This window comes from Xenopus laevis, chromosome 1L, assembly GCF_017654675.1.
Source record: "Xenopus laevis strain J_2021 chromosome 1L, Xenopus_laevis_v10.1, whole genome shotgun sequence".
Lineage (NCBI taxonomy): Eukaryota > Metazoa > Chordata > Amphibia > Anura > Pipidae > Xenopus > Xenopus laevis.
Genome location: NC_054371.1, coordinates 131,642,104 through 131,666,035, shown reverse-complemented (window position 1 = coordinate 131,666,035; position 23,932 = coordinate 131,642,104). Strand labels below are relative to the sequence as shown.

The 23,932-nt window shown below is 35.4% G+C and overlaps 1 protein-coding gene across 1 annotated transcript in view; it reads right to left on the bottom strand.

Annotated features, from left to right (window-relative positions):
* Window positions 1–7,132: 7,132 nt before the first annotated feature.
* The window catches only part of elavl2.L (ELAV like neuron-specific RNA binding protein 2 L homeolog), a 105,040-nt gene continuing 88,240 nt past the window's right edge, over window positions 7,133–23,932 (bottom strand). Inside the window, exon 8 of the mRNA XM_041566940.1 lies at window positions 7,133–7,349. Coding sequence (XP_041422874.1) covers window positions 7,148–7,349 — 202 coding nt within the window. The 3' untranslated portion in view covers window positions 7,133–7,147. The remainder of the gene's footprint in view (window positions 7,350–23,932) is intronic.

The window sequence follows — 23,932 nt, the reverse complement described above, 5'->3', positions numbered from 1 at the left end:
GGCCGAACCGAATCCTAATTTGCATATGCAAATTAGGGGCGGGAGGGAAATTGCGTGACTTTTTGTCAGAAAACAAGGAAATAAAAAATGTTTTCCCCTTCCCACCCCTAATTGCATATGCAAATTAGGATTCGGATTCGGTTTGGTATTCGGCCGAATCCTTCGTGAAGGATTCGGCCGAATCCAAAAAAGTGGATTCGGTGCATCCCTAATCAGAGTGCAATTCAACATATTATACTCTTGTCAGAGGTGGTCACTGTTCCCAGTATCCAAAACATAAGCTTCAATTATATTGCTATTATTTTTTTTGTGCTTAATTTTCTTTTCAGTACCTCTACTATTCAACGTCTACAGATATTCTGATTTTAAAACTGCTCACTGGTTGCTAGCATAATCTATGCCTAAGAGCTGCAGAGAAATATATTTAATAACACAAACATACAAAAATAAAATTGCTGCTGTCATACATAACATTTAAGCTGAACATTCTGCTTGTTTATATATTCAGTAAAGTGCATATTTTAAATGACGAATTTGATTCGAAAAAATGTTAATATAAGGAAAATGTATTCTTGTATTGTTTTGTCTGCAGAATTTTACATTCAAGGTGTGTACATGCTAGCTGCAATATCTATAGCACCACAAGCCTTGTAATTTATTTCAATAAAATATAGAAAATTGCAATAAAAATATCTTGAATAATTCAGGATGTATTGAAACAGTAAACTAAAAAAGCAGAGTGCCTTGGAAAAATGAAACTCTTTAAACATTAATAACTAGTGATCTTATTTGGGTGAAAAAGTAAGAAAATGCAGGCCGTTATGTATGTATTCACAAACATCACTTCTCATATCTATATTCTGTAATATAGGTATGGTATCTGTTCAGTAGCAGAAACAGACACCCACGGCCCAAGTGGCATAATTTGCAACCGGCACCCATGCCCCTTACAAAAATCACCCTATCGCCAGGAATATCTATCTACAAAAATCACCAGCCGCTTGCTGCTTCCACCACCAGGCCCCATGGAGGGGGTGGTTCTGGGTGCAGTCACAGCTCTTGCCGCCCTCAGCAGTTCCTATCCGTTACACGGATAATTCTTAAGTATTAGCCATTTCCCATAATGTCCTATTTAAGCAAACACAAATAATTGAGTGAACAAGGTCCCTCAAAGGATTCATTTCCAAATGAAGTTAGGGGTAGATGTATCAAAATGTGAGTTTCGAGCTTATTTTTTAGAATTGTATTTATAAATGGGTGAAAAGTAGAACTCACCATTTGATAAATACGGTTCTAAAAATCCCAAAAAAATTAATAGAATGTGGGTGAGTTTTTAAGTATTAAGCTCTAAACTCACATTTTGATAAATCTTCCCCTTAATCTAATAATAATACACAAGGTAAAACTGCTAAAAATCTTAATATGAACTCCCTCAAACCAAATCAGTATAAATCTTGCCCTTAATCTAATGATAATACAATTAAGGGCAGAATTATCAAAATCCAAGGTTTGTGAAAAAAAAAACATGGTCAGGGGAAAAAAACCTGACAAAACTTGTGAAACTTTTTTCTCGAATGCTTGAATAGAACACGTCAAAATATTCCTGTGCGTGTTTTTTTCACGATGAAAAGTCGAATGCCAGCGAGAATCTCAGTGTCCCACTTACTTTCAACAAGGCTGAAAATCTTGAAATGTTTTAATAAACATGGAAAATGAATAAATAAAGATGTAAGAGAACATTCCCATACATTCTATACAACCACACCAGCTTTTACTTGGCGAATTCTTGTGGTTGTTCCTTTAATTCTGACTATTCGAGGTTTTGGAAAATACTTGAGATTTTTTCTTGAAACAAGAAGAAAAAAACCCAACTCTATTTTTGATAAATCAGCCCCATAATGTAAATCTGCTAAAAATCTAAACATGAACTCCCTCAAACCAGTATAACACATGTTAAAACCTATCTGGCTGGTCAGCACAGAAAAGCTGAATAGTCCTAGACCCCCAAAACGTGCATATCATCAGTTCATTAACTATATACATTTATAAACAGTAATATGCTTTAGGAATTTAGAGGAAAAAAACTATTTTTTGCACTAGAATGATTCATTGCAGTGAACAAGATTGTCCTACTTACAGAATGCCAGCTGTCAGCAAAGCTTTGGCAGTTTAAAGGGTACAAATCACTTTTATTTAAATAAAAACATCTAGCCCGTTGTAGCAAAGCTATCAGTACTTATTTGCAAATATTGTTACAAACAACAGAGGCTCATATTCATGTGGATTAAACATAAATGTGTTCATATAAATTATGGAAAAAATATGCTTCAAGCTGTATAGAGAAAAGGGTGCAGGATGTCAAACAAAATAGCAGTAACAGTAATATGTCTCAGCAGTTCTCCTTTGAAAAGGTAAATGAAAAATACGGCTTCCATAAGAAGGGTATTACATTAATCAGACACATCTGCAACCTTGTCATTGGAATGTCACCTGTTTGCATCAGGGCTGTAATTCATATGCAAATCTATCACTGAACTGCTGTCGAGCATTAGGATCTCATAAAGCTAATCTAATAAAAGTCACAATCTGAAATTCTCTTTGAGTTTCTGGAGAGTACAATTTACTGGATTTATTATAATAAGAGCACAATGATTGTAAATCATCTGTTTGCAGAATTACCACTGTTAAACAACCTGCCTTGAGTAGATTGATCAATAGAAACCTGGTATTGAACATGCTAGTAACTTTTTTTTTTTAATCATACCACTATTTTAGAGCTGCCACATACCACCCGGACCCCCCAGAGGGTCACATTTCACTATTGTAGATCTCTGCAACCTATTTTGTTTGGAAATGGCAAATTATGCAAAAATAAGAAATTATAATGGTTATTAAAACAACATGTGTTAACAATATATTGGAAAGGTATTCAATAATACATTTCTATACTGAACTATTTGGCAAAAAAAGAAAATCATATAGTAAGCTCAGTCCCCGTTTTAGGACTTCGATCCCTGTAGAGAATTTCCCCAAGAGTCCCAGTCTGGAAGAATAACTACAGAAAAGCCCTGTGACCTGTGCCGAAATATTATCAGGGCCTGCACTGAATTTTTTTACAGCTAGGGGGCGAAGAAGAGCAAGCATGAGCCTGTATTTGGCAGCAGAGCTGGAAGGGAAGCAGAAGAACTGCAGCAAGAGGATTGAGTGTGTGGGAGAATGGTTTGAATTTCCCGCCCCATTCTGGCTCCTTTTGGTGAGGTGAGGGAAAGAACTTTGCTCCTTACTCCCTGTGTGAGAAATCCTGGTGACTCGGCAGTTCCCCCTCAAACTATCAGTACAGACAGAGAGGAATGCTGGTAAAAATGCTGTTAAGTATTACTCTTACTTGGTGTTGTTTATTTATTCCCAATTCCCTTATCTTGCAGCAAATTGGCTCTGTTTTCCCTACACTAATGCCATTTACTCTTTACTTGACAATTAACCATTCTGAATTTTATCCTCTGGGGTACTATACATTGAATTGCCTGGGTCATCCTGCTTTGAGTTCTGGGGGTATTTATACATGGAATTGCCACTGTGCCATCATGTTGTGAGTTCTGGGGGTATTTGTACATGGAATTGCCACTGTGCTATCCTGCTATGAGTTCTGGGATTTCATAAATGATTGCCACTGCATTCATTTATATATTTTCTGAAGGTGTATCTGCAAAACAGGGAGTGCGGTCTAAAAAAAATTGCCATTGTGCACAAAGTATGCTGCCATCCTCCCCCTTTGTCCCAGGATTTCACTCTAAATATCTGGTCACCTTGCCATATAGTGCTTTGGGCTATGAGAGAAGTCTTACACACACTGCAGGTCTGATTTACTAACTTAGATGTTAAAGGGATACTGTCATGGGATAATTTCTTTTTTCAAAATGAATCAGTTAATAGTGCTGTTCCAGCAGAATTCTGCACTGAAATCCATTTCTCAAAAGAGCAAACAGATTTTTTTATATTCAATTTTGAAATCTGACACGGGGCTAGACATATTTTCAATTTCCCAGCTGCCCCAAGTCATGTGACTTGTGCTCTGATAAACTTCAATCACTCTTTACTGCTGTACTGCAAGTTGGAGTGATATCACCCCCTCCATTTCCCCCCCCAGCAGACAAACAAAAGAACAATGGCAAGGTAACCAAATAGCAGCTCCCTAACACAAGATAACATCTGCCTGGTAGATCGAAGAACACCACTCAATAATAAAAACCCATGTCTCACTGAGACACATTCAGTTACTTTGAGAAGGAAAAACAGCAGCCTGCCAAAAAGCATTTCTCTCCTAAAGTGCAGGCACAAGTCACATGACCAGGGGCAACTGGGAAATTGACAAAATGTCTAGCCCCATGTCAGAATTCAAAATTGAATATAAAAAAAAATCTGTTTGTTCTTTTGAGAAGTGGATTTCAGTGCAGAATTCTGCTGGAGTAGCAATATTAACTGATGCGTTTTGAAAAAAAACAAGTTTTCCGATGACAGGATCTCTTTAAACTACAAGCAGGTTTTGCTTTCATTCTCGAATTTGTATTAGTCTGATTAGATCAAATTGCTGATTGGGTGCTGCTGGTAACTTCACTCATGTAACTGGTTAATAAACCAGCTCCTCTTTTTTTAGGTGATGAAAGATGTTTGTTTAAAAAACTGCATATGTTGTTTCTGGTTTTCAGAAAAATGCATCCATGTCTTAGAACAAGAAAATATCTATGGAACCAATCTTTGAATTATATAATATAATACTCTATACTGGCTTCTAAGGGGGTGATTTATCAAAGTTCAAATTAAAATTTTTGCCACAAATTGAAATTGTGTGCGTTAAAATGCTTGAATATGAATTATTCTTTCAAACGCATATGTACAAAATGTATTAAGAGCAAAAAACTTGCAAAACGTGAAAAAGTTTTAATGTACCTTTTTTTTGACCCATAGAGAACACTAGCATACAAATTTAAAGTATTCATATTCCTCTCACGATTTTATCAAAAATGTTTATGTTAGGATATTTTAATAGAAAAGCAAACATTCAACTTTGATTAAAAAAATTCTATTTTATTTCAAGTATAAAAAAAACATTCACATTGCACAATGTACTATTGTACTACAGTGGGATAATCCGCAGCACCACAAGGTGGTTGCTCATTCCATGATAAGTCCAATATAATAGCTAGAGAAAGTAATTTTTGAAGGAAAAACCTATTCTTGGCTTTTTCAAAACAAAAATCCGCATGCATTGATTTTAGGCACCATTTCCCTTTCCTTGTTTGGCCATTGCTGCCATGATAAAGACTTTTCAATGTTTAAATTTTTTATGAATATAAAGTATCCTTTGGAAAAACCTTATTAGATTGCTATGCCTTTTTCCTATTTAAACAAACATTAAAGTCTGAATTTTCCTCCCTCTTGTACAGCAGAAATGTAACATTTATTTTTACTGAAACAAGTGTAGAATGGTTTTTATTTAGTAAATGTAATTTTCATTAGGTGTTCCCATTATGTTGTCATTCTATGTGTTATTTAATAATAGTCTAAAGCATGCAAAAGTTTTCATCAACTTGACAATTTAATGGTAGAAAGCAGGTGCAGAGTACTGTAAGAGTTAATTTAAGCAGCCTGATTTAAACAGAGAAATGCAAATGATTTGTATTCCAGATATAATTTCTTAGGACTGAATCCGTATTACATTTTATTCTTCATCACAGTATTGCTGCCCCCAGCCTTCTCCACCTGTTTCATGCCTCCAAAATCTGTCAACTGAAGTGGGACCTTTTGGTTTGGGGAAAAATATCCTGTAATAATTTAGCATAAAGTAATTTTCTAGGGCAGAAACATATCTTGTGTGCTTTTACCCCAAATCTCCTGGTTTTACAATACAGTAGAAACCCAATTTTACATTTTTCAGGGGACCAGAAATAAATGGTGTAAAATCCAGGAAAATGTGAAATCAGGGAAATTTATTATGCATAATTTGTAGGTGGGACCACAAAACAACAATGTAATATGAGGGAAAACTTTAAATCAGGGGATGTAAAATGAGGGTTCTACTGTATATTTAATTGCAAATAAAAATCATTTGTGAAACTTGGGGCTGGGAATGGGCATTGACCCAAATCAAAAAGTGTTTGCTTTACATTTTATTCAGATTCTATAGCTAATTTTCACATCCATATCGTATCCTAATAGTAATCTGTAATTGTTTGTATGTAACTTGATAGTGAGCATGTTGGCTTTGCACATATAACATGTAAACACTAGGTGGCAATTCATCTATGCATGATCAGTAACCATTTTAGTAATCATGGCAATAAAAATACAGATTTTGGAAATATTACATATTTTGCATGGATTTTCTTGCTGAATAAAACAGTTCTGTGTCTCGAAAAATCTGTTGAAAAAGTTTGTTGAAATATTATTGCTTGACCAAGCTGAACATGCATTCCAAAATTGATCCTTATAATTTGCAAGTGTTTTTAATTTGTTCAAGTGAACAAAATCAGTGCTATCCCCATTAGTATAAATTAACACAATTGTCAGTTGGCACAAATTAACACAAACATGCTGATAAAGCTGTAAGTGCAGAACCACTGGTGACAAGTTTTGCTAAACATTCATAGTAATGTTAATGTTATTGGAATTATCTGGTCTCAATACAAGGACACAAATGGAGTGTATGGGGAGGATGAGAGCAGATATATGGGGGGGCAAATGAACATAAAGAGAGAATGATAATACTTTATACAACAATGCTGCTTTAAATGCTGAAAAAACTAGAACATTAGAAAAAAAATACCCGTATCATATAAACCTATTTTGTACCCTAAACATTGTAGGGAAAGTCTTGTATGGTGTCCCAAATAGACAAATAGGCTGCCCCTAATCTAAGGTGAAATATATAATAATTCATGATGCTTACTAAATGCCTACATGACTGACATGCTATACTGAGTAAAAAAAGGCAAAGAAAAAAATAGTGCAAACAGCCTAAATTAAAAGCGCGCACATAGACTGTCTCCTGAAAATAAATTAAAAATAAGTGACAACATAAATATAAACATATACATAAACATGTACAGTATTTAAAATCTTACAATTAACTTTTTATCATGCCATTGCTTTATATTTGGCATTTGACTATATCGAATTTAAAGTTCTTTGTCACAGTCAAATGAAACTTAGTTAACCAGCTTATAATTAATGGGCCCATGTTACTCACAAATATAAATAGAAGAATGCTGTTCTCAAATACCTCTGTAAATCTTTGCTTGATATTGGATTTCAAACTGCTGCTGTTGACAGGAAAATAATTGGAAAGAAATCTAAAAGACATAAAATGCATAACATTACATTACATTGAGTTCCAGATAGGGGGTAAAGCAACTCCCATTACCCTATTAAACAGTCCATCTAGGATCTCAGCAGTGGGAGATTGCTCAGTGCTGCCATGGAAGGTGATCTGGAAAAAAGAAAATATCTAGTCATAACTGCTGGCCACACACACTTTATTTTGTACCCACAATAGACAATAAAAAAAAAAAACTTTCCAGCAAAAACTGTCCACTTGAGAGATTACAGGGCAAGCACAGATTTTATTTGTGTTTGGGTATGATTTGTAGTATAATGCGACATACTGTATTGCACCTCGCATTCAGTTATTGATATTTGCTTCCTTGGGAAAGTTTCCTTTTCTCTCCAGTGACAACCCTGTGGTTTATGGTAACCTTAAGTTGGTGTGTGGTCTATGTATACCTTCTCGTACATATCAGTATATACACCAAGGGAACATAATACTTTGTGGATACATCACCATCTATTTCAAAATAACCTTATGTGCCAATTCTTTAATGACCCTGTGTCATCAATCTAAATGTATAAATTCAAAAGCGGCATTCTTTTTTCAGTACAATTCAGATCAGGTCTTACAATCCATCCATCTCTCCCAGGATGGAGGGGAGTGGCCACTTAGGAGCAAAAACATGTAAATGGTTGCTATGGCTCACTGCACATGCACAAAAGTAGTGCCTATGATTACATATGGAGCATACCGTTGCATTTACTATTTTTGGGATGCATTTGTCTTTTTTTTTTTATATTGGTATGGCACATTATCCAGAATGCCCAGGACCTGGGGTTTTCTGGACAATAAGTCTTTCCGTAATTTGGATCACCGTATGTTACGTTTACTAAACAATAGTTACATAGTTAAATCGGTTTGAAAAAAGAAAGTCCATCCAGTTCAACGCCTCCAAATGAAAACCCAGCATCCATACACACACCCTCCATACTTTCACATAAATTATACATACCCATATCTATACTAACTATAGAGTTTAGTATAACAATAGCCTTTGATATTATGTCTGTCCAAAAAATCATACAAGTCCCTCTTAAAAGCATTAACAGGATCAGCCATCACAAGATCACCGAGCAGTGCATTCCACAAACTCACTGTTAAGAACCACCTACGTTGCTTCAAATGAAAGTTCTTTTCTTCTAATCTGAAGGGGTGGCCTCTGATGCAGTGATTCTCTTTATGGGTAAAAAGGTCCCCTGTTATTTGTCTATAATGTGCTCTAATTTACGTGTAAAGTGTAATCATGTCCCCTTTTTTGCAGAGAAAACAACCCCAACCTTGACAGTCTACCCTCATAATTTAATTCTTCTATCCCTCCAAATAGTTTAGTTGCACGTCTCTGCACTCTCTCCGGCTCATTTATAACCCAAGTCCAAAACTGCACTACATACTCCAGATGAGGTCTTACCAGCACCTATAAAGAGGCATAATTATGTTTTCATCCCTAGAGTTAATGGCCTTTTTTATGCAAGAAAGAACTTTATTTGCTTTAGTAGCCACAGAATAAAACTGCCCAGAATTAGACAACTTGTTATAGACAAAAACCCCTAGATCCTTCTCATTTTAGGAAACTCCCTCTCATAAAAATAAATTAAGTTAGTCTGGCAAGATCTATTATGCATAAAACCATGCTGGCACAAACTCATAGTATTATGATTTGCTATGAAGTCCAGTATCTTATCCTTTATTAACCCTTCAAAAAGCTTTCCTATCACTGACGTCAGACTAACTGGCCTATAGTTTTGAGGCTGAGAACGGGATCCTTTTTTGAACAGAGGCACCACATTAGCAATTCGCCAGTCTCTCGGCACTATGCCAGATCTCAATGAATCCTGAAAAATTAAGTAAAGAGGTTTGGCAATTACAGAGCTAAGCTCGCTAATTACCCTGGGATGAATACCATCTGGCCCCGGACCTTTGTTAATCTTAACATGTTCTAGTCTCTTTTGAATTTCATCATGTGTGAACCATGCATCATTAGTTGTATTACTAGAATTGGTACTGTTAAGAAGGAAACCTTCACTTACTGGTTCCTCATTTGTGTAGACAGATGAAAAATATGAGTTCAGAATCTGCGCTTTTATTTTGTTTTCATCAACCAGCTGACCCCCCTCTGATAGTAAGGGTCCCACCTCTTCCTGCTTCATTTTTTTTACTATTAACATATTTAAAAAATAATATTTAAAAAATAATTTTGGATTTTTTTTGCTTGCTGCATTATCCTTTTCTATATCAATTTTAGCTTGCCTTATAGCTTCTTTGCATGATTTATTGGCCTCCTTGTACCTTATAAATGTTTCGGCTGTACCAGCTAACTTGAAAGCCTTAATTAAATAATAATAAAAAAAATAATGATAAAATAGAAAAATCAACCAGAATTCCAAAGTGTAACCTTTTGAAAGGTTAAAGGATATATACATAGTTGTTACATACAACCCTCACCTGGAATGTCATATGAAAAATCAAGGAAATGGAACCACTACTTGACAAAGATAAGAGATATTATAATAAATGTAGCAATCTGCCCTTGATTTAAACAGTACCTTGTACTTGATCCAAACTAAGATATAATTAATGCTTATTGGAAACAAAATCAGCCTATTGGGTTTACATGATTTTATAGTAGGGTTAAGGTATGGAGATCAAAATTATGGAACAAATTGTTATCTGGAAAACCCCAGCATTTCCATTCCCAGTCCCAACATTCTGGATAACAAATCTCTTACCTGTATAAATTAATAAAAATGTTACTTAGGTTAGCTAGATTTGGTTTTATTTCTGTGTTTTAAGAACAGGATAGTTGTTATTTTATGGCTTGGATTTAAACTAAAGAGTTTTGTGTATGTTTATGGTGGAAGCTTCTCCTTCTGGGGTAAGTTAATTGATTTGTAGTTTATGAAAGTATGCATGGAGTTGTTTTACTGTGACTAGACTGCCTAGGAAGTTGATCTCTGTCCATGAATAGGGGAGCTATGTTGGAATAGAATGTAGCAAGAGTGGAATTTTAGAACACATTATTAGTGTTTCATATATGCACTCTAAATAACAATTTATACATTAGAGAATGAAAAATTGTACTGATCAAGCCTTGCCATAAATAGACTTGCATATTGTCAGCAAATGGTGATCATCGATAAGCTACTAAATAGTTACTTAGATAATTAGTTAATTGTTACTATCCCCCACTTATTTTTTGGCTTAGTGAGATACAGCAGTACATTAAATAAAAACATACACTCTGCATACGTTTACCTGATATCTTGGTATGCCAGGGCATATACTGCGTCTGTCTACAATACAAACGGACAGTCCAGGAGTGAGTGTTGTGGTAATCAAATTTAATTTAGCATACTCTTATCCTATTTATAGGCTGCGGAGAAGCTCTGGGTCAAGAGCAGAAAGTGGGGCACAAATCGTGGGACTATGTTGCATGCCTTAAGGCATAAACATTCATAGTCTCTACAGTAAAAAGTAAAGTAGATTGTTTTGAAAAAGCTAAATTGCAAAGCTACTTGCATTTTTAAAATGGAGAAATCCCTTAGAAAAGCTGTGCAAAGGAACCTGCTTTACCATGTAAGGGAAAATTAAGGTAGGGATGTAGACTGCACATCAAGGAAATTATTTTAAGCAAGCTAAAAGATAAGTGAAAACAAACAATGTCTTCAGGGAAAAATGCGCTTAATAGGCTGACTTTTCCATTAGATCAGCATGCATTCAGATGTACACTAATATATATGCAAATAGTTATACCCATGCTATTTAATGCTGGTAAAAAAACATTATTTGAAAAAAAAAAAAAGAATGGATAGTACAGCATCAGCTTTTCTATTGCATTTGGGTAGCATGAAAAACAGATGCAAAAACTACTTCCAGTAAATCAAAAAATAAAGCATTATCTCTCCCAAGACTGGCATTTAATCATTTTGCAATGTGATAAACACAATTGGTTTTCATGCCGGTGGATGACACACATCTCCAAATATTAAATTGCAAATCTGCAAACAAAACCAGCATGCATATAACAGAATGTTCTGTGCCAACATTCTATTATCTGAGCCTGTACATCTTGCTATTTTAGTTGCTGTGCTGCTCCTTGCTTATTGATCCTTTTGCAGTGCAGCCAGGCTTATTTTCCTAACCTTTCAAAACCCAATACAGTATGAACATGCCTGAACACAGTGAGAACAATACAACAGGTAATACCATAAAAAATAGACAAAATTGAGCATCAATTCGTATCAAACGTTTGGTGCTTCAAAAACTTGATTTCATCTCATTTTGCTGCAAAAACTTACTTTTTCAGATTAGCCAGTGCAAATCATCATGTTAAGAAACAACTTTAGGGGACATCTGCTGTGTATTTTCGGATTTTTAGCAGCTTTGGGGTATGATAAATCTCTAAAAAAAAAAATAATAATTTACTTTTCCCCCTAAAAACGTTGACCAGAAAAAAAAAATCAAGGTTTAATAAATGGGCCCCTAAGTGTGCTTAGGATGATTTCGATATCTATTCGCTCTCAACAGGTCTGCCCAGGGTCCAGCATATTGGTTAGGCCCAATAATTTGGCCAAATTAGTTGATAGTTTTTTGTTACTCTTTCAGTATATTTAGGGATTTGTGAGTTTATCAAATATCTTTATAATCACTTGTAACAAACACACATATAAAGTAAATCACTAACAGTTTTATGCTGCTCTAACTGGCTAGATTCAGCTATTTGCAATACTTAAGTGGCACCATGGTTGAGAAATATGGAGTAGGAAAGCAGTAGGTTTATAAAGCAAAACGCCATTTTTTGCTCAAAATCAAAACTATACTTTAATCATTATCCATTAAACTTTAGTGGATTGTTGAGAGTTCCTCTTTGAGTAGTTCTTCTTTAATCTTCTTTGATTGTGTATTTTGTTTCCTTTAGAACTAGCTTATTAAGTCATATTAGACATTTTTAATGCATCGTATATATATAAAAAAAAAAAAATTAACCAGATGTCTGTTTTAATGGGTCTCCTAGTTAGTAGAACATGATGAAAGGCAAACGTAGTCATATGGACTAGGTATACAAGGTATACAAGGTATGGGTATGGCAAAAATAACAGTAGCCAGACAACAGTCAGGCAGGTCAGTGTAGCTGCCGCCTTTACCCATGATTTTGATTATATTTACAATAGGGGGCAGATTTATCAAGGGTCGAATTTCGAATTAAAAAAACTTAAATTCTAGTTAAAAAAGACCAACTGAAATGTATTAAAAAAATCGAAGTTTAATTTCGGGTGAATAGGCCGTTTTTGTTCAAATTCGAACCGTACGAATCTAAGTAACATTGCAATCGATCTAATTCAATTCAATTAAGAAAAAAAACCTTGGATTTCCATCAACTGCAAATGGTCGAAGTCAAATTTTTAAAGAGACCGTTCATGATAAATTTCGATATTCTAATTTTTCTCAAACTTGAATCGAATTTGGACTATTCCCTAGTCGAAGTACACAAAAATTAGCTCGAAATTTGAATTTTTTTCATTTGAATTTTCACTTTGACCTTTGATAAATCTGCCCCTAAATGTACCATGAAAAAGATTTTTCAATAAGCAAGTTTTTTATGGGATTTGGGTAATCAGATTAATAAAGCTAGTAAATGCTGCACAACATGTCTTTTCCCCCATATATTTTGTCAGGAGTGCCCATTGGCGCTCCAGTCTCCAAGGCAAGATGGCGGTGCCCATGTTCCACGTGGATCGACGCGGGCGTCTTGACATCACAAACTTTTAAATAAAAGGACTTCCAGGTCACGGGTTCGATGCCTGAATATAGGAATTGCTATATCGTGTTCTTAAATTCCTGCTTCCTGACCCTTGGCTTGACCCCGATTTCTGCTGTCTGCCTTGCTGAACATTTGCCTGAACTGGACTACGCTTATGCCTTATCAAAGCAAAAGAAAAATTATGTGAATAAATTCAGTAATACTGTTGCTCAATTCCCCTCCATATGCGATATAGAGCATCCTTCATATAGTAACAGAGGAATATGCACTATGAACATGTGGTGCTTCACTTTGAGGGCAAAAACATGTTGGGCAGCAGCAGTAAACTGATAAGTGTTAATGGACCACACCAAAAAGAAAAAACAATACTCCACTAAAAAGTTTTCTATTTGTTGAACACTTCATTTTAAACACAGCATTCCCTTAAGGTTTTGTTTTTCCTGAACTTTGTGTTCCTCACCTACTTTTTCATGTTTTTCTTTTTTCTAATGTTATACTTTTTTTTTCTCTTGGCTTTATCCCCTTTACTAGCTTGTTATGTAATATGCTCCATCTCTATTGTCTCCAGTTACCACTCATACTCACCCTTTGGACCAATTTCTACTCTTTATTCAAATGATTCATAGGTCTGTGTTTTTCATGTCTTCAAGTAATTGTCTCTTATATTCCTCATCACTTTTCTTCTCCACCATTCAAGTCGTTGGCTGGTTCTGCAGTCATTTTGTTTATCCTCCATTACTCCTTTTTTTTCCCGTTCTCTAAAAAGTTCCAGCTTCCCCTTTTTCCTTCCTTATTAGACTTGTTATTAGATGTTTTCTTTTTGTTTTCACATTGTGTATTGTTTTCTGTTTTCAATGCAAGGAAGCATACTGTGTAAACATCTAAATTTAGAGTAGTGTTTTCATGTATATAGAAAAATGCAGGACCTGAACTTGATTAAGTAATTAGCTTAGCATTAATAGCAAGCCCTTTCAAAATGAAACATTTTTATATAATACTGTGATTTTTAAATTAACGTAGCACAGAATAACAATGCTAACTTGAACATTTTCATGCGTGTCATTAAATGTTGTCTCATAACTTGTTTCCAGAGTACAAGTAATGTACAAGTTGATATTCTTGCTACATCGCTCCTGCTGAATTCTGCAGAAAATCTATGCAGTGTAAGTTACATTGTATTTCTTTCTTTATAGAATAAAAGCTTTCTGTTCCAGTCTTTTGCCTACAAAATTTTACTTATACACAGTACTTACTATTTTTAACCCTACACTGTTGTTATTTCCATTATGGAATACAAAGAAAAAAGTGAATATACAACAACTTTTTAGAACTCTTGGTGAAATACATTTGTGTAGCTTAATACATATCATCATAAAGTTCTAGCTCACCATTCCATACACTGGGAGGCCCATTTATCAACTGTCATTTTAGTGGTTTTAGTGTTTTTCTAAACTACGATGAAACATACTCTAAAATCATAAATGTCTTATAATTTATTAAAAGCCCAAACGGAAAAATATGCTGAATGATGGGCTTAAAAAATCCAAAAACCTCTAAAAATGAGTTTTTGGGTCAATTAATATGGAAAAAAAATATCAAAAACCCTCAAACTCTTAATGGCTAAAAAAGGTCCCGTAGGATCAGCACAGCTTTCTTTTTATCTCCATACCAAAGTTTTTTGCGGTTTTTACACTTTGGAATTCTCAAACTTTTTAGAGAAATAAAAAATATATATACTGTAATATTAAATTAGTAGAGCTCACATTTTATATTTTTCAGGAGACCAGAAAAAGGGTAATAAGGGTATGAAAATTTGGTTTCACTGTATCTTCGTAAGACAAATGCATAAAACAAGAACAGTCCAAATACTTATGTCCATGTTCTATTATTGTGCTTGTATTTCTTTATGTTTCTGTATGGACAAGATCTTCCTGCTAAATGGAAGAAAACTACATAAAGCACACAATGTATTTCCTGGATAAATTGGCTGTTTGCTTGTACTGAAAACATTGAAGGAAATTGAAAAGCAAATCAGGTTAAAGTGTCATTTGACATCCACTGGTGATGTGTTAATTGAGGTAATGAAAATTAAAGCATATCCTGAAACCTTCTCAGCTTCATGAGTTTATAGGAGACATTTGAGAAAATATCAAACTTACTTTTTTATACACAGCTGGGAAGAAGTGTAATCCCCACCGTACAACAAAGTATATGATTTAAATCGTAGCTTGTCTTCTTTGGAAAGAGATAATTTAGACAAAAACAGCCACCTATATTTACCATGTTCATTAACCTGCCAGAGGAAGTAAAGGACTAGAGCATGACATATAAGTAAATGATAATTGCTCAGATATTTTTTTAGAGCAATTACATTAGATAGATCGCGTTATCTCCCTTCCTGTAAAGCTTGAGTGGTTTTCAAAATGTAAAAGACTGGCATATTAATTAGCCACTTATTATAGATATTAGACATATGGCACAAACTATGTGACTTGGAAACCCACACCTGGGTATTCAGCTATCAAGAACAAGTCAAAATGATTGGAGGTTAAAGATTTGCTGAAAACCCTATTCAGATCCTGCTGTGAAACATTTGTACAAGGGTGATAATGTTTAATTATCATATGCTGCTCTCTTGTAGTCCACATACAAGAAGGAAACTTTAGAACAAGAGTGGCATACTGTGAGAATAAAAACACCATAAGAGTGACTGCCACATCTGTTAGCAGCACATCCAGAAAACATATCCCTGTCATGGGTCTGAAGTGCCGGCAAAGGCAAGGAGATACTTTGGGCACACGAGAGAAAGGTGCAAATTAGAATTACACATTCTCATTTCATTTTGCCATCACCTCAAGTATCTGATAAACAACACTTAGTTTCTCTGTCTCAGTACTGAAACACAGTTGTTTGATTCAATTTCATAAGTTTTAGCAGCAGATAATTATACAATAATTAAAAAAGTGGATATAACCGTCTTAAAAATAGTGCTACCAAAAAAGAAAATGCCTAGTTTACATGTAAATATAGCTTACTTTTATAAGAAGAAAATTTCAACAGGCCACGGTAAAGTGGTGTTTAAGCTGGTCTTTATTTTTACTGAGGAGCCCTCTGTATAAATTAAAGGAAAACTTTACCCCCAAATACTTCAGCAATATATCAGTTAATAATGCCCTTTTACATCTATTACTTTGAGCCACCATTTATGATATTCTTTGTGCTCCCTCAGAAAAATCACCACAAATACTACAGCTCTAACTGTAAGAAGAAGAAGTGTGGAAGCCGATGACTGAAATTTGTCCAGTGACCCAACATGTACGGTTGTTTGTTTGCGTTCACTGTAAATCGTAGGATCCCAGGGGGTGTCCCTTAGTTCTTAAAATGATCTATTTAGGATTATCAAATGGCAACATATTACTAAAAACGTATATAATGAAAATGGTTTATTTAAATGAAGCAGGGTTTTACATACTGTATGACCGGTTTTAAGCTATATATTTTTTGAGAGATCTACATTGTTCGGGGGTATAGCTGTTGCTTATTGTAATAAAACGCATACAAAGTTATACAAAGGGCTTCTAAATGGACTGTTAATTGGTTTTAATTGTACTGGTATGAAAGGAAAGCAGAAGGTGACACTGTCAATATCAAATTTTGCCCTATTTAGCACAAAAATGATCAGATTATCAAGGTACACATTAAACAGAGCAGGCAAAAAGGATGTGCCACACAAGCTCTATTCGTTGAACTGATGTTGAAAAAGCCAGTATACTGCCCCTTTAAACAGTCTGTAAAAGCATATGTACATTGATTTTCATTTCAAATATGTATTTGTGATTTATGATCGCTTTGGTGAGCTATCACTGATATAAACGTCATTGAAGTTGGCATGTTGATTAGACTGTTTGATGCTAGCCCTATGGTTAATTTGGTTGAGAGTCAGAACAAGACTCGAACACAAAAACCTTTAAACCCTTTTAAGGGTCTTGTTATACTACCTTTTTGTCCCCAATACTTTAGTTCATAATTTTATTTAAAAAAAAAACAAAAAAAACATAAGCATGGCCCATTGGGTCACGGACTTGATAATTTTAGTAAAGGAATTGCTCTTTTTCAAAGTAAAGTTCAGCAAGAAAATTTGTGAATTCAAAGTCCGAGATTAAATAGATAGATTAAAGATGGCTGTGATGTATTGGTTCCGCAAGCGTAACAGCTCTTAAACAAGTTCTCAGCTTTTGAGATGCAGGTTTGAGTGCACAAAAAGCATTAGCTAATGGATTCCATTATATTTTGCCAGTCTGTACTTATGTGTGTTCGAATTGCAGTGGTAGGCTGGCACAAAAACTGGACTTCACTCCAAAAAATAGATGCAAATAAAAAAGTTTTATCGTACAGAAAGAATCATCTCAGAGGGTGGCCTTACGCGTTTCGTGCCTTATGGGCACTTAGTCATAGCCTGTACTTATATGTGCTTAGAATTATTCTTCATTGCAGCAACGTTACTGCATTTTTAAAATGCAATTTTCTGCATTTTTTTGCACTTCGATTCATAATTCTAGAGAAAAGAGGGGGCTGGCAGTAAGTTGTCAAGGCACCATGAAAATCAGAATCCTAAGAGAGATTAGTTGCCTTTTGTTTCATTGTATCTTCCAGATTGTTATCACTAGCGTTTCTAACAAAACTGTACGGCTATTTCATTCATTAGTAAGCCATCAAGGATTTACAATTTGTAATGAGTCAGTTACAGCAAAAGCATAGGAGACAAACTTTTCAGCTGTGGCGAGTTTATTTGCATAATCATACAGGCATGTTAATAAATTAAAACATTGATTAAATTTGATACATGCACTAAATATTGACAACCCTGCTATGCAGTTGTTTTTCCCAAAGCTTAACTGCCAAACCACTTAGAAACAAAGATTAAGGGCTCTAACAGGCGAGAGTTTTTACCTGCGCTCCCCTGTGTTCCGTTTTTCTGCGTTCGGCCGCAGGGGAGCGCAGGAATAGACACATTACATTTTTTCCAATGGGCTGTACTCACATAGGCGTCGAACGCAGGAAAAATGCAGCATGTTGCGTCTCAACCTGCGTTCGGCGCCTGCACGCACCTGTGTGAGTACAGCCCCATTGGAAAAAATGTTATGAGTCTATTACTGCGCTCCCCTGCGGCTGAGCGCAGAAAAACTGAACACAGGGGAGCGCAGGTAAAAACGCTCGTCTGTAAGAGCCCTACAAGTTTCATTTAATCCATAACCAATGATTTAGGATAAGGACTTGTTGATAACAGGGTAAAAATATTAAGGAATAAGACAACACTACTATTATCAATACAACACACCCAGGTATTTTGAGTAGAGAAACAAGCAGATCTCCTCCAGCTCTTATAAAGAGTGTTTAGTTTCACTACTTTAAAGGGGAGGGCATTTTAGTTGCATAGTGCACAGACAGCCTTAATCAGTGGCACAACTACGTTGCAGACCCAGCGGTCACAGGGTATGGAATGACAGGGTCGCCCAGACTGCAGGGTCTGCTGCATCGTAGGTCACAGCCTCATTGCTCCCCTGCCTTTTGGCTTTCACCGTCTTTTGAGAGTTGGTGTGAATGCTAGATCACGCTGGATTCTTTTCAATACTGTTATACTACCATATATGGGCTAGTGTGTAGACGACTTTCTGGCCAACATCTCATTGAAAGGTGGTATCAATATGAAGTTGGACTGACCTTTGCTGGGATGGTTTTCCATTGTATGGGATTTTTGTCAATTCAGCCCAAACAGCATTGTGATGGATACTGCTGCTGGATCCTAACTTGCACTTGGTGTTCCAAATCATCCAAAAAGTGTCCAGTTGGGATGAAGACAGGGTTGTGTGTAAATTAGGGAGTTCTACATCTCAGAAAACTAGCTTAGCACATTAACTCACTTTGTGTCAAAAGTTTGGGGAAAAATCTTCCTGTTTCAGCATGATAACAACAATACCCACATGCACAAAGTAGGAAGAATAAATTGTCAAGAATGTAATCCCATGCTGTAGCAATAAGGTTTACTTCTCACTGGAACCAATGGACTGATAGACAATAAAAACCATCCCCAAACTTTATAGCTGGTCTTACCCATTCAGGCAGGCAACGGTTCCAAGCCCAGATTCCCAAGGCACTATTTACCACTGCACACAACCCATTTCCGTCTCTAAAATCCTTTGAGCTTTAGACCATTCCTGCCAATGGTTGGTTATGTGGCTGCTCACAATGAATAGAAAAATATGCTTCTGATAAATATTTCTGCTAATGTTCCCTCTAGATCAAGTTTGAAATTTGAAACCAACAATATGCGATTATAAAGGGGTTTGCTAAAGATGTTTTATATTGGGCTTTGCTATTTTACATTCTTGCAGTGTAGCGTATGTTCTGTTGTTTGTGTAAGGTTTTTATTACATTTTAAATTGTGGGAAAATTATCACAATGCATATCTATGAGCAAAGTTGTCCAAAAAGGATTTTCTGTGATGATAAAAAGTGAGAAAGGTAACTTTTCACAAAAGGTCATACAACTGCTCCTAAAGAAAACACATTAGGGATCAATCACAAAGATGGAAAATTTTCTAACAAATAGCATTGGTCATGTGAAAAGAAATACTGTACATATTTTATTCTGAATCTGCTTCTAAAGAAACTGAAAAAACACTAAATTTAAAAAAAATTACATTTAACGAATAAGAGACCGAAAAGAAGGGGTGGAAAGGCTAAGGATGGCAATCATGGCTGGCAAAACTGGGGTGGTGACAAAATAATCATTAATATTAATGAGATGTGATCAGCTGCAGTTTTGAGATGTTTTTTCTATGTGAGCTCTTCAGACCAATTTTTTTGCAAAGAAAATGTGACATCAGCTATTGTTTACTAATCACATTTTCCATGCTTAGATGAATTTGACTAAGGGAAAGATAAATATCAAACTGCCTGTCTCTGAAGTAGAACACAGCATTAATAAGAAAAATAATAAAAGTCATGCTATAAAATTAAAACATCGAGGAAGAATATTTCTGCAGTAAAAATTACTATAAGACAGACACTGTATAAAGATGAAAAACAAAACACATTTTGTATACAGTATGCAACCATGCAGTGTACATACTGTGAGGAGAAACCTGTTGGCATTATTAGGAAGGCACAGTGCTCACTTTCCACCTTACTCGCCTTAGTGGTCATCAGGCAATTCTCTCCTAAAAATGTGTTCAAGAGGCAGTGAGCAACTGCCTGAGAAGTGCAAAACTGCACACAGAACAGCTATACCTTTCTTAAATAACTTACCCTTAGTAGTCATTTATCTTTTTGGAAAAAAAAAATGCATTCTCAGTAACATTTTATGTATAAGATGTGAGAATACATAACGATGGAGAAAATAAAGCCTGTGCAGGTATAGGATCTGGTCCTGGGGATTTCTGCAAATCAAGTAAACATTAAATAACCCCAATAGGCTGGGTCTGCATCCAATTAATTATATATTAATTTGGATCAAGTACAAGGTACTGTTTTATTATTACAAAGAAAATCATTTTTAAAAATGTAATTATTTGGATAAAATGGGAGATGGTCTTTCCATAATCCTGAGCTTTCTGAATAATGGATCCCATACCTGTACAATAATTTCTTATTATTAGAAAGGCTTATTTGTACAGTATGCTATACAACTATAATCAATGTTTCTTATCTCTAAATTGTACATGATATTGCTGCTGTTGCGTAAACTCTATTAAATGACAAATGAAAATTAACAGTGTAATGCTTGGGCAGCAGGTGCTATAGATTTGTTACAATCAAACCACAGAGGTGACCAATAGGATCTTCTAACCATTTAATTTGTGCTGCTTTTTTTTTTTCTTAATGGATAGAGAAAATGCCCAAGTAAAAAAGAACCCATTAGAGTATCTGCCTGAGAGTGCCTAAATGCAATCACTGCCTTTTTTATAAGCACTGCTGGAGCAGCCTCTAACAGCTGTGCCCATTCCAGCTAATTGCTCCCAGCATTACAAAGAACAAACCCAATTGCTACAGGAAGAAAATGCTTTGGCAGCTAAGCACTAATGAATTTCACAACAGCTGGTTTGCACCGTGATGCTAAGCAGTTTGATCTAAAGGTAATTAATGTTGCTGGTCAGATTTTGTGTTTTGTGCGACAGGTGTGACATTTATAAAACTGCCCTGATTTTCTATCCAGGATATAAGCGGCTTTCTTTATTGCGACTATGGGATTGTTTCAAATTAAACCACATGACTAGTTGACAGGAAAATACAATTAATCACGAGGTAATTGTTTTACTTTTGTAGCGCGCTATAAATTAGAAGGAAAATTGGTGCCAGTATTAACAATCCATAAATGTGCTGTTCTGTACTTTATATTAGTAAAATGTAAAAAGTTATGCTCAATATTAAACCAATTTTTATGGTCTCTCTGGGCAATTAATTAAAAGCTGTCAAACACTAGTGATGTGTGGGTCGGTGGGTTCGGGTTGACTTTTACACAATGCTTGCGGGTCGTCGGTAGGTGCAGGTTGAGCTCCTCTTTCTGCAACTTTCCTGCGCTTATGTACTTTGAAGCTTAAGTTGCTACAACGCATGAAAACCATGGAAACCAATGAAATTTCAATTAAGCAGTGCTTTGTTTTTAGTACAACTCGTGACTGCAAATGCTTATCAATTGTTGGTTTTCATTTATAACGGAGGTTTATTTGGACCAAAGTATTGGCTGGACTTTGGTACCTGTTTAGTGAAAGTCAAGTAATATTTTAAATAGCGATGCACACTGTTTTCCACTCTTTAAACTTGTCCCCTACCCAGTTAAACATTGCATGTAAGGTATAACCCTACTTTTTTTGTTTTTTAACATATTTTATTTAGAAAAATGATTAAGAAACTTTCTTTATGACAAACTGCTCAAGGGTTGGCAGTTTGGCCAGTTTTAGAAGATATATACAGTAATGTGGTACTTTATGTGAATTTAAAAGCAATGATAAAAAGGGTTTTTTGTCTATTTCCCACTGCATTATCATTACCAGCTGTCATTAGTCTGGATTTACACTCAGTGAAGGCGATTTAAATCTGGCACATCAAATACAGTACAGAACTTGGCAGAACAGAGCTCCATAGTTCTACTGCTAATACCAGTATCCTAAAAAAGTAAACAGCCCATACACCATGCATTCATAATTTAGACCCTAGACCAGTTTATTTAAAAATAGTGAAATTTTGCACCGATATTTTTATTTCAATGTGCCCATGCACATAGTTTTAATTTGACATGCTAGGAAAACACGCAAATTAAAGGGTTCTGAAATATTTGAGCCCCCACACCCTAATATCGTGTAAAACCACCTTTTAAGCAAAAGCAGCTTTAAGTGCTTTTTTGGTATGTTTGGAAGATATTTTGGTTTGTTCTTTAAAGGAACAGTTCAGTGTGAAAATAAAAACAGGGTAAATAGGCTGTGCAAAATAAAAAAATGTTCCTAATATAGTTAGCCAAAAATGTAATGTATAAGGCTGGAGTGACTGATTGTGTAACGTAATAGCCAGAAAACTAAACTACTTCCTGCTTTTCAGCTCTCTAACTCTGAGCTAGTCAGCGACTTAAAGGGGGGCCACATGGTACATTTTTGTTCATTGAGTTTGCAATTGATACTCGGCATTCAGCTCAGATTCAAAAACAACAGATATGACCCATGTGCCCCCCCCTATCAAGTCTCTGATTGGTTACTGCCTGGTAACCAGTCAGTGTAAACCAAGAGAGCTAAAAAGCAGGATTAGTGTTACGGCTATTGTATCAGACATCCAGTCACTCCAGCCTTTATAAATTCCATTTTTGGCTAACTAACTACATTAGATACATTTTTTTATTTTGCACAGCCTATTTATTTACCCAGTTTTTATTTTTACACTGAACAATTCCTTTAAGGGTAGGACTACATGAACGATTTTGGTGCGATCCGACAGTCGATTGATTCTTCAATTCGGATGCAAACTGAAATGCTTTCTAAACAATGTAATGTGAATCTGAATTAGTTACTAATCAGCTGTGTCATAACTATTATACTTTATATATTGTGAGTTGGTAACTGAGACAAATAGAATATGTGCCTTGAATCAGCAAAAAAATACATGAGGCGGCAGTGGCATATATTTTGGGACCTCCCCAACTATAAATTGCAGGCCACCCGTGGTAACCCATGATTATGTACTCTCACCTACCTGGATATCAGATAAAAATCAGACGTGCCTTGAATTCAGCCAAAAACTAAAATGTGGAAAAAAACAAAACCAATGCTGCTTACCTGCACTGGACAGCAAATAATTGGTGTAGTTGCAAGGTACATAAAAATTGGGTTTCTACTATAGTTCAAATATGGCAAAAGACCAGCAACACCAATATTTCTTATGAAAAAAAATCAAAACAGTATGAACGGCTAAGTAACTCTTGGGTCCCCATAGAATTAACGATGGGGACAGAAATGTTACATTGGCTGTTCGTGTTGTTTAAATTGCACACTATTTTCATAAGAAACCTTGGTGTTGCTGGTCTGCAGCAGTGTTACCCTGGTGCTAGCTCAAGTCAGTATGAAGTTCCAAGCAAGCAGCCCTTGAAGGGATACAATCCCATATTTTTTTTTAACTTTGTGTATATTGAAATATTTACACATACTTCACAATATGTATTTTTCTTTTCTTTCAATACAATAAAGAACATTTCTGATATACATTCTTAGTATTTTTATGTTCTGTATAGTGCAAGTTTCGTTTTTA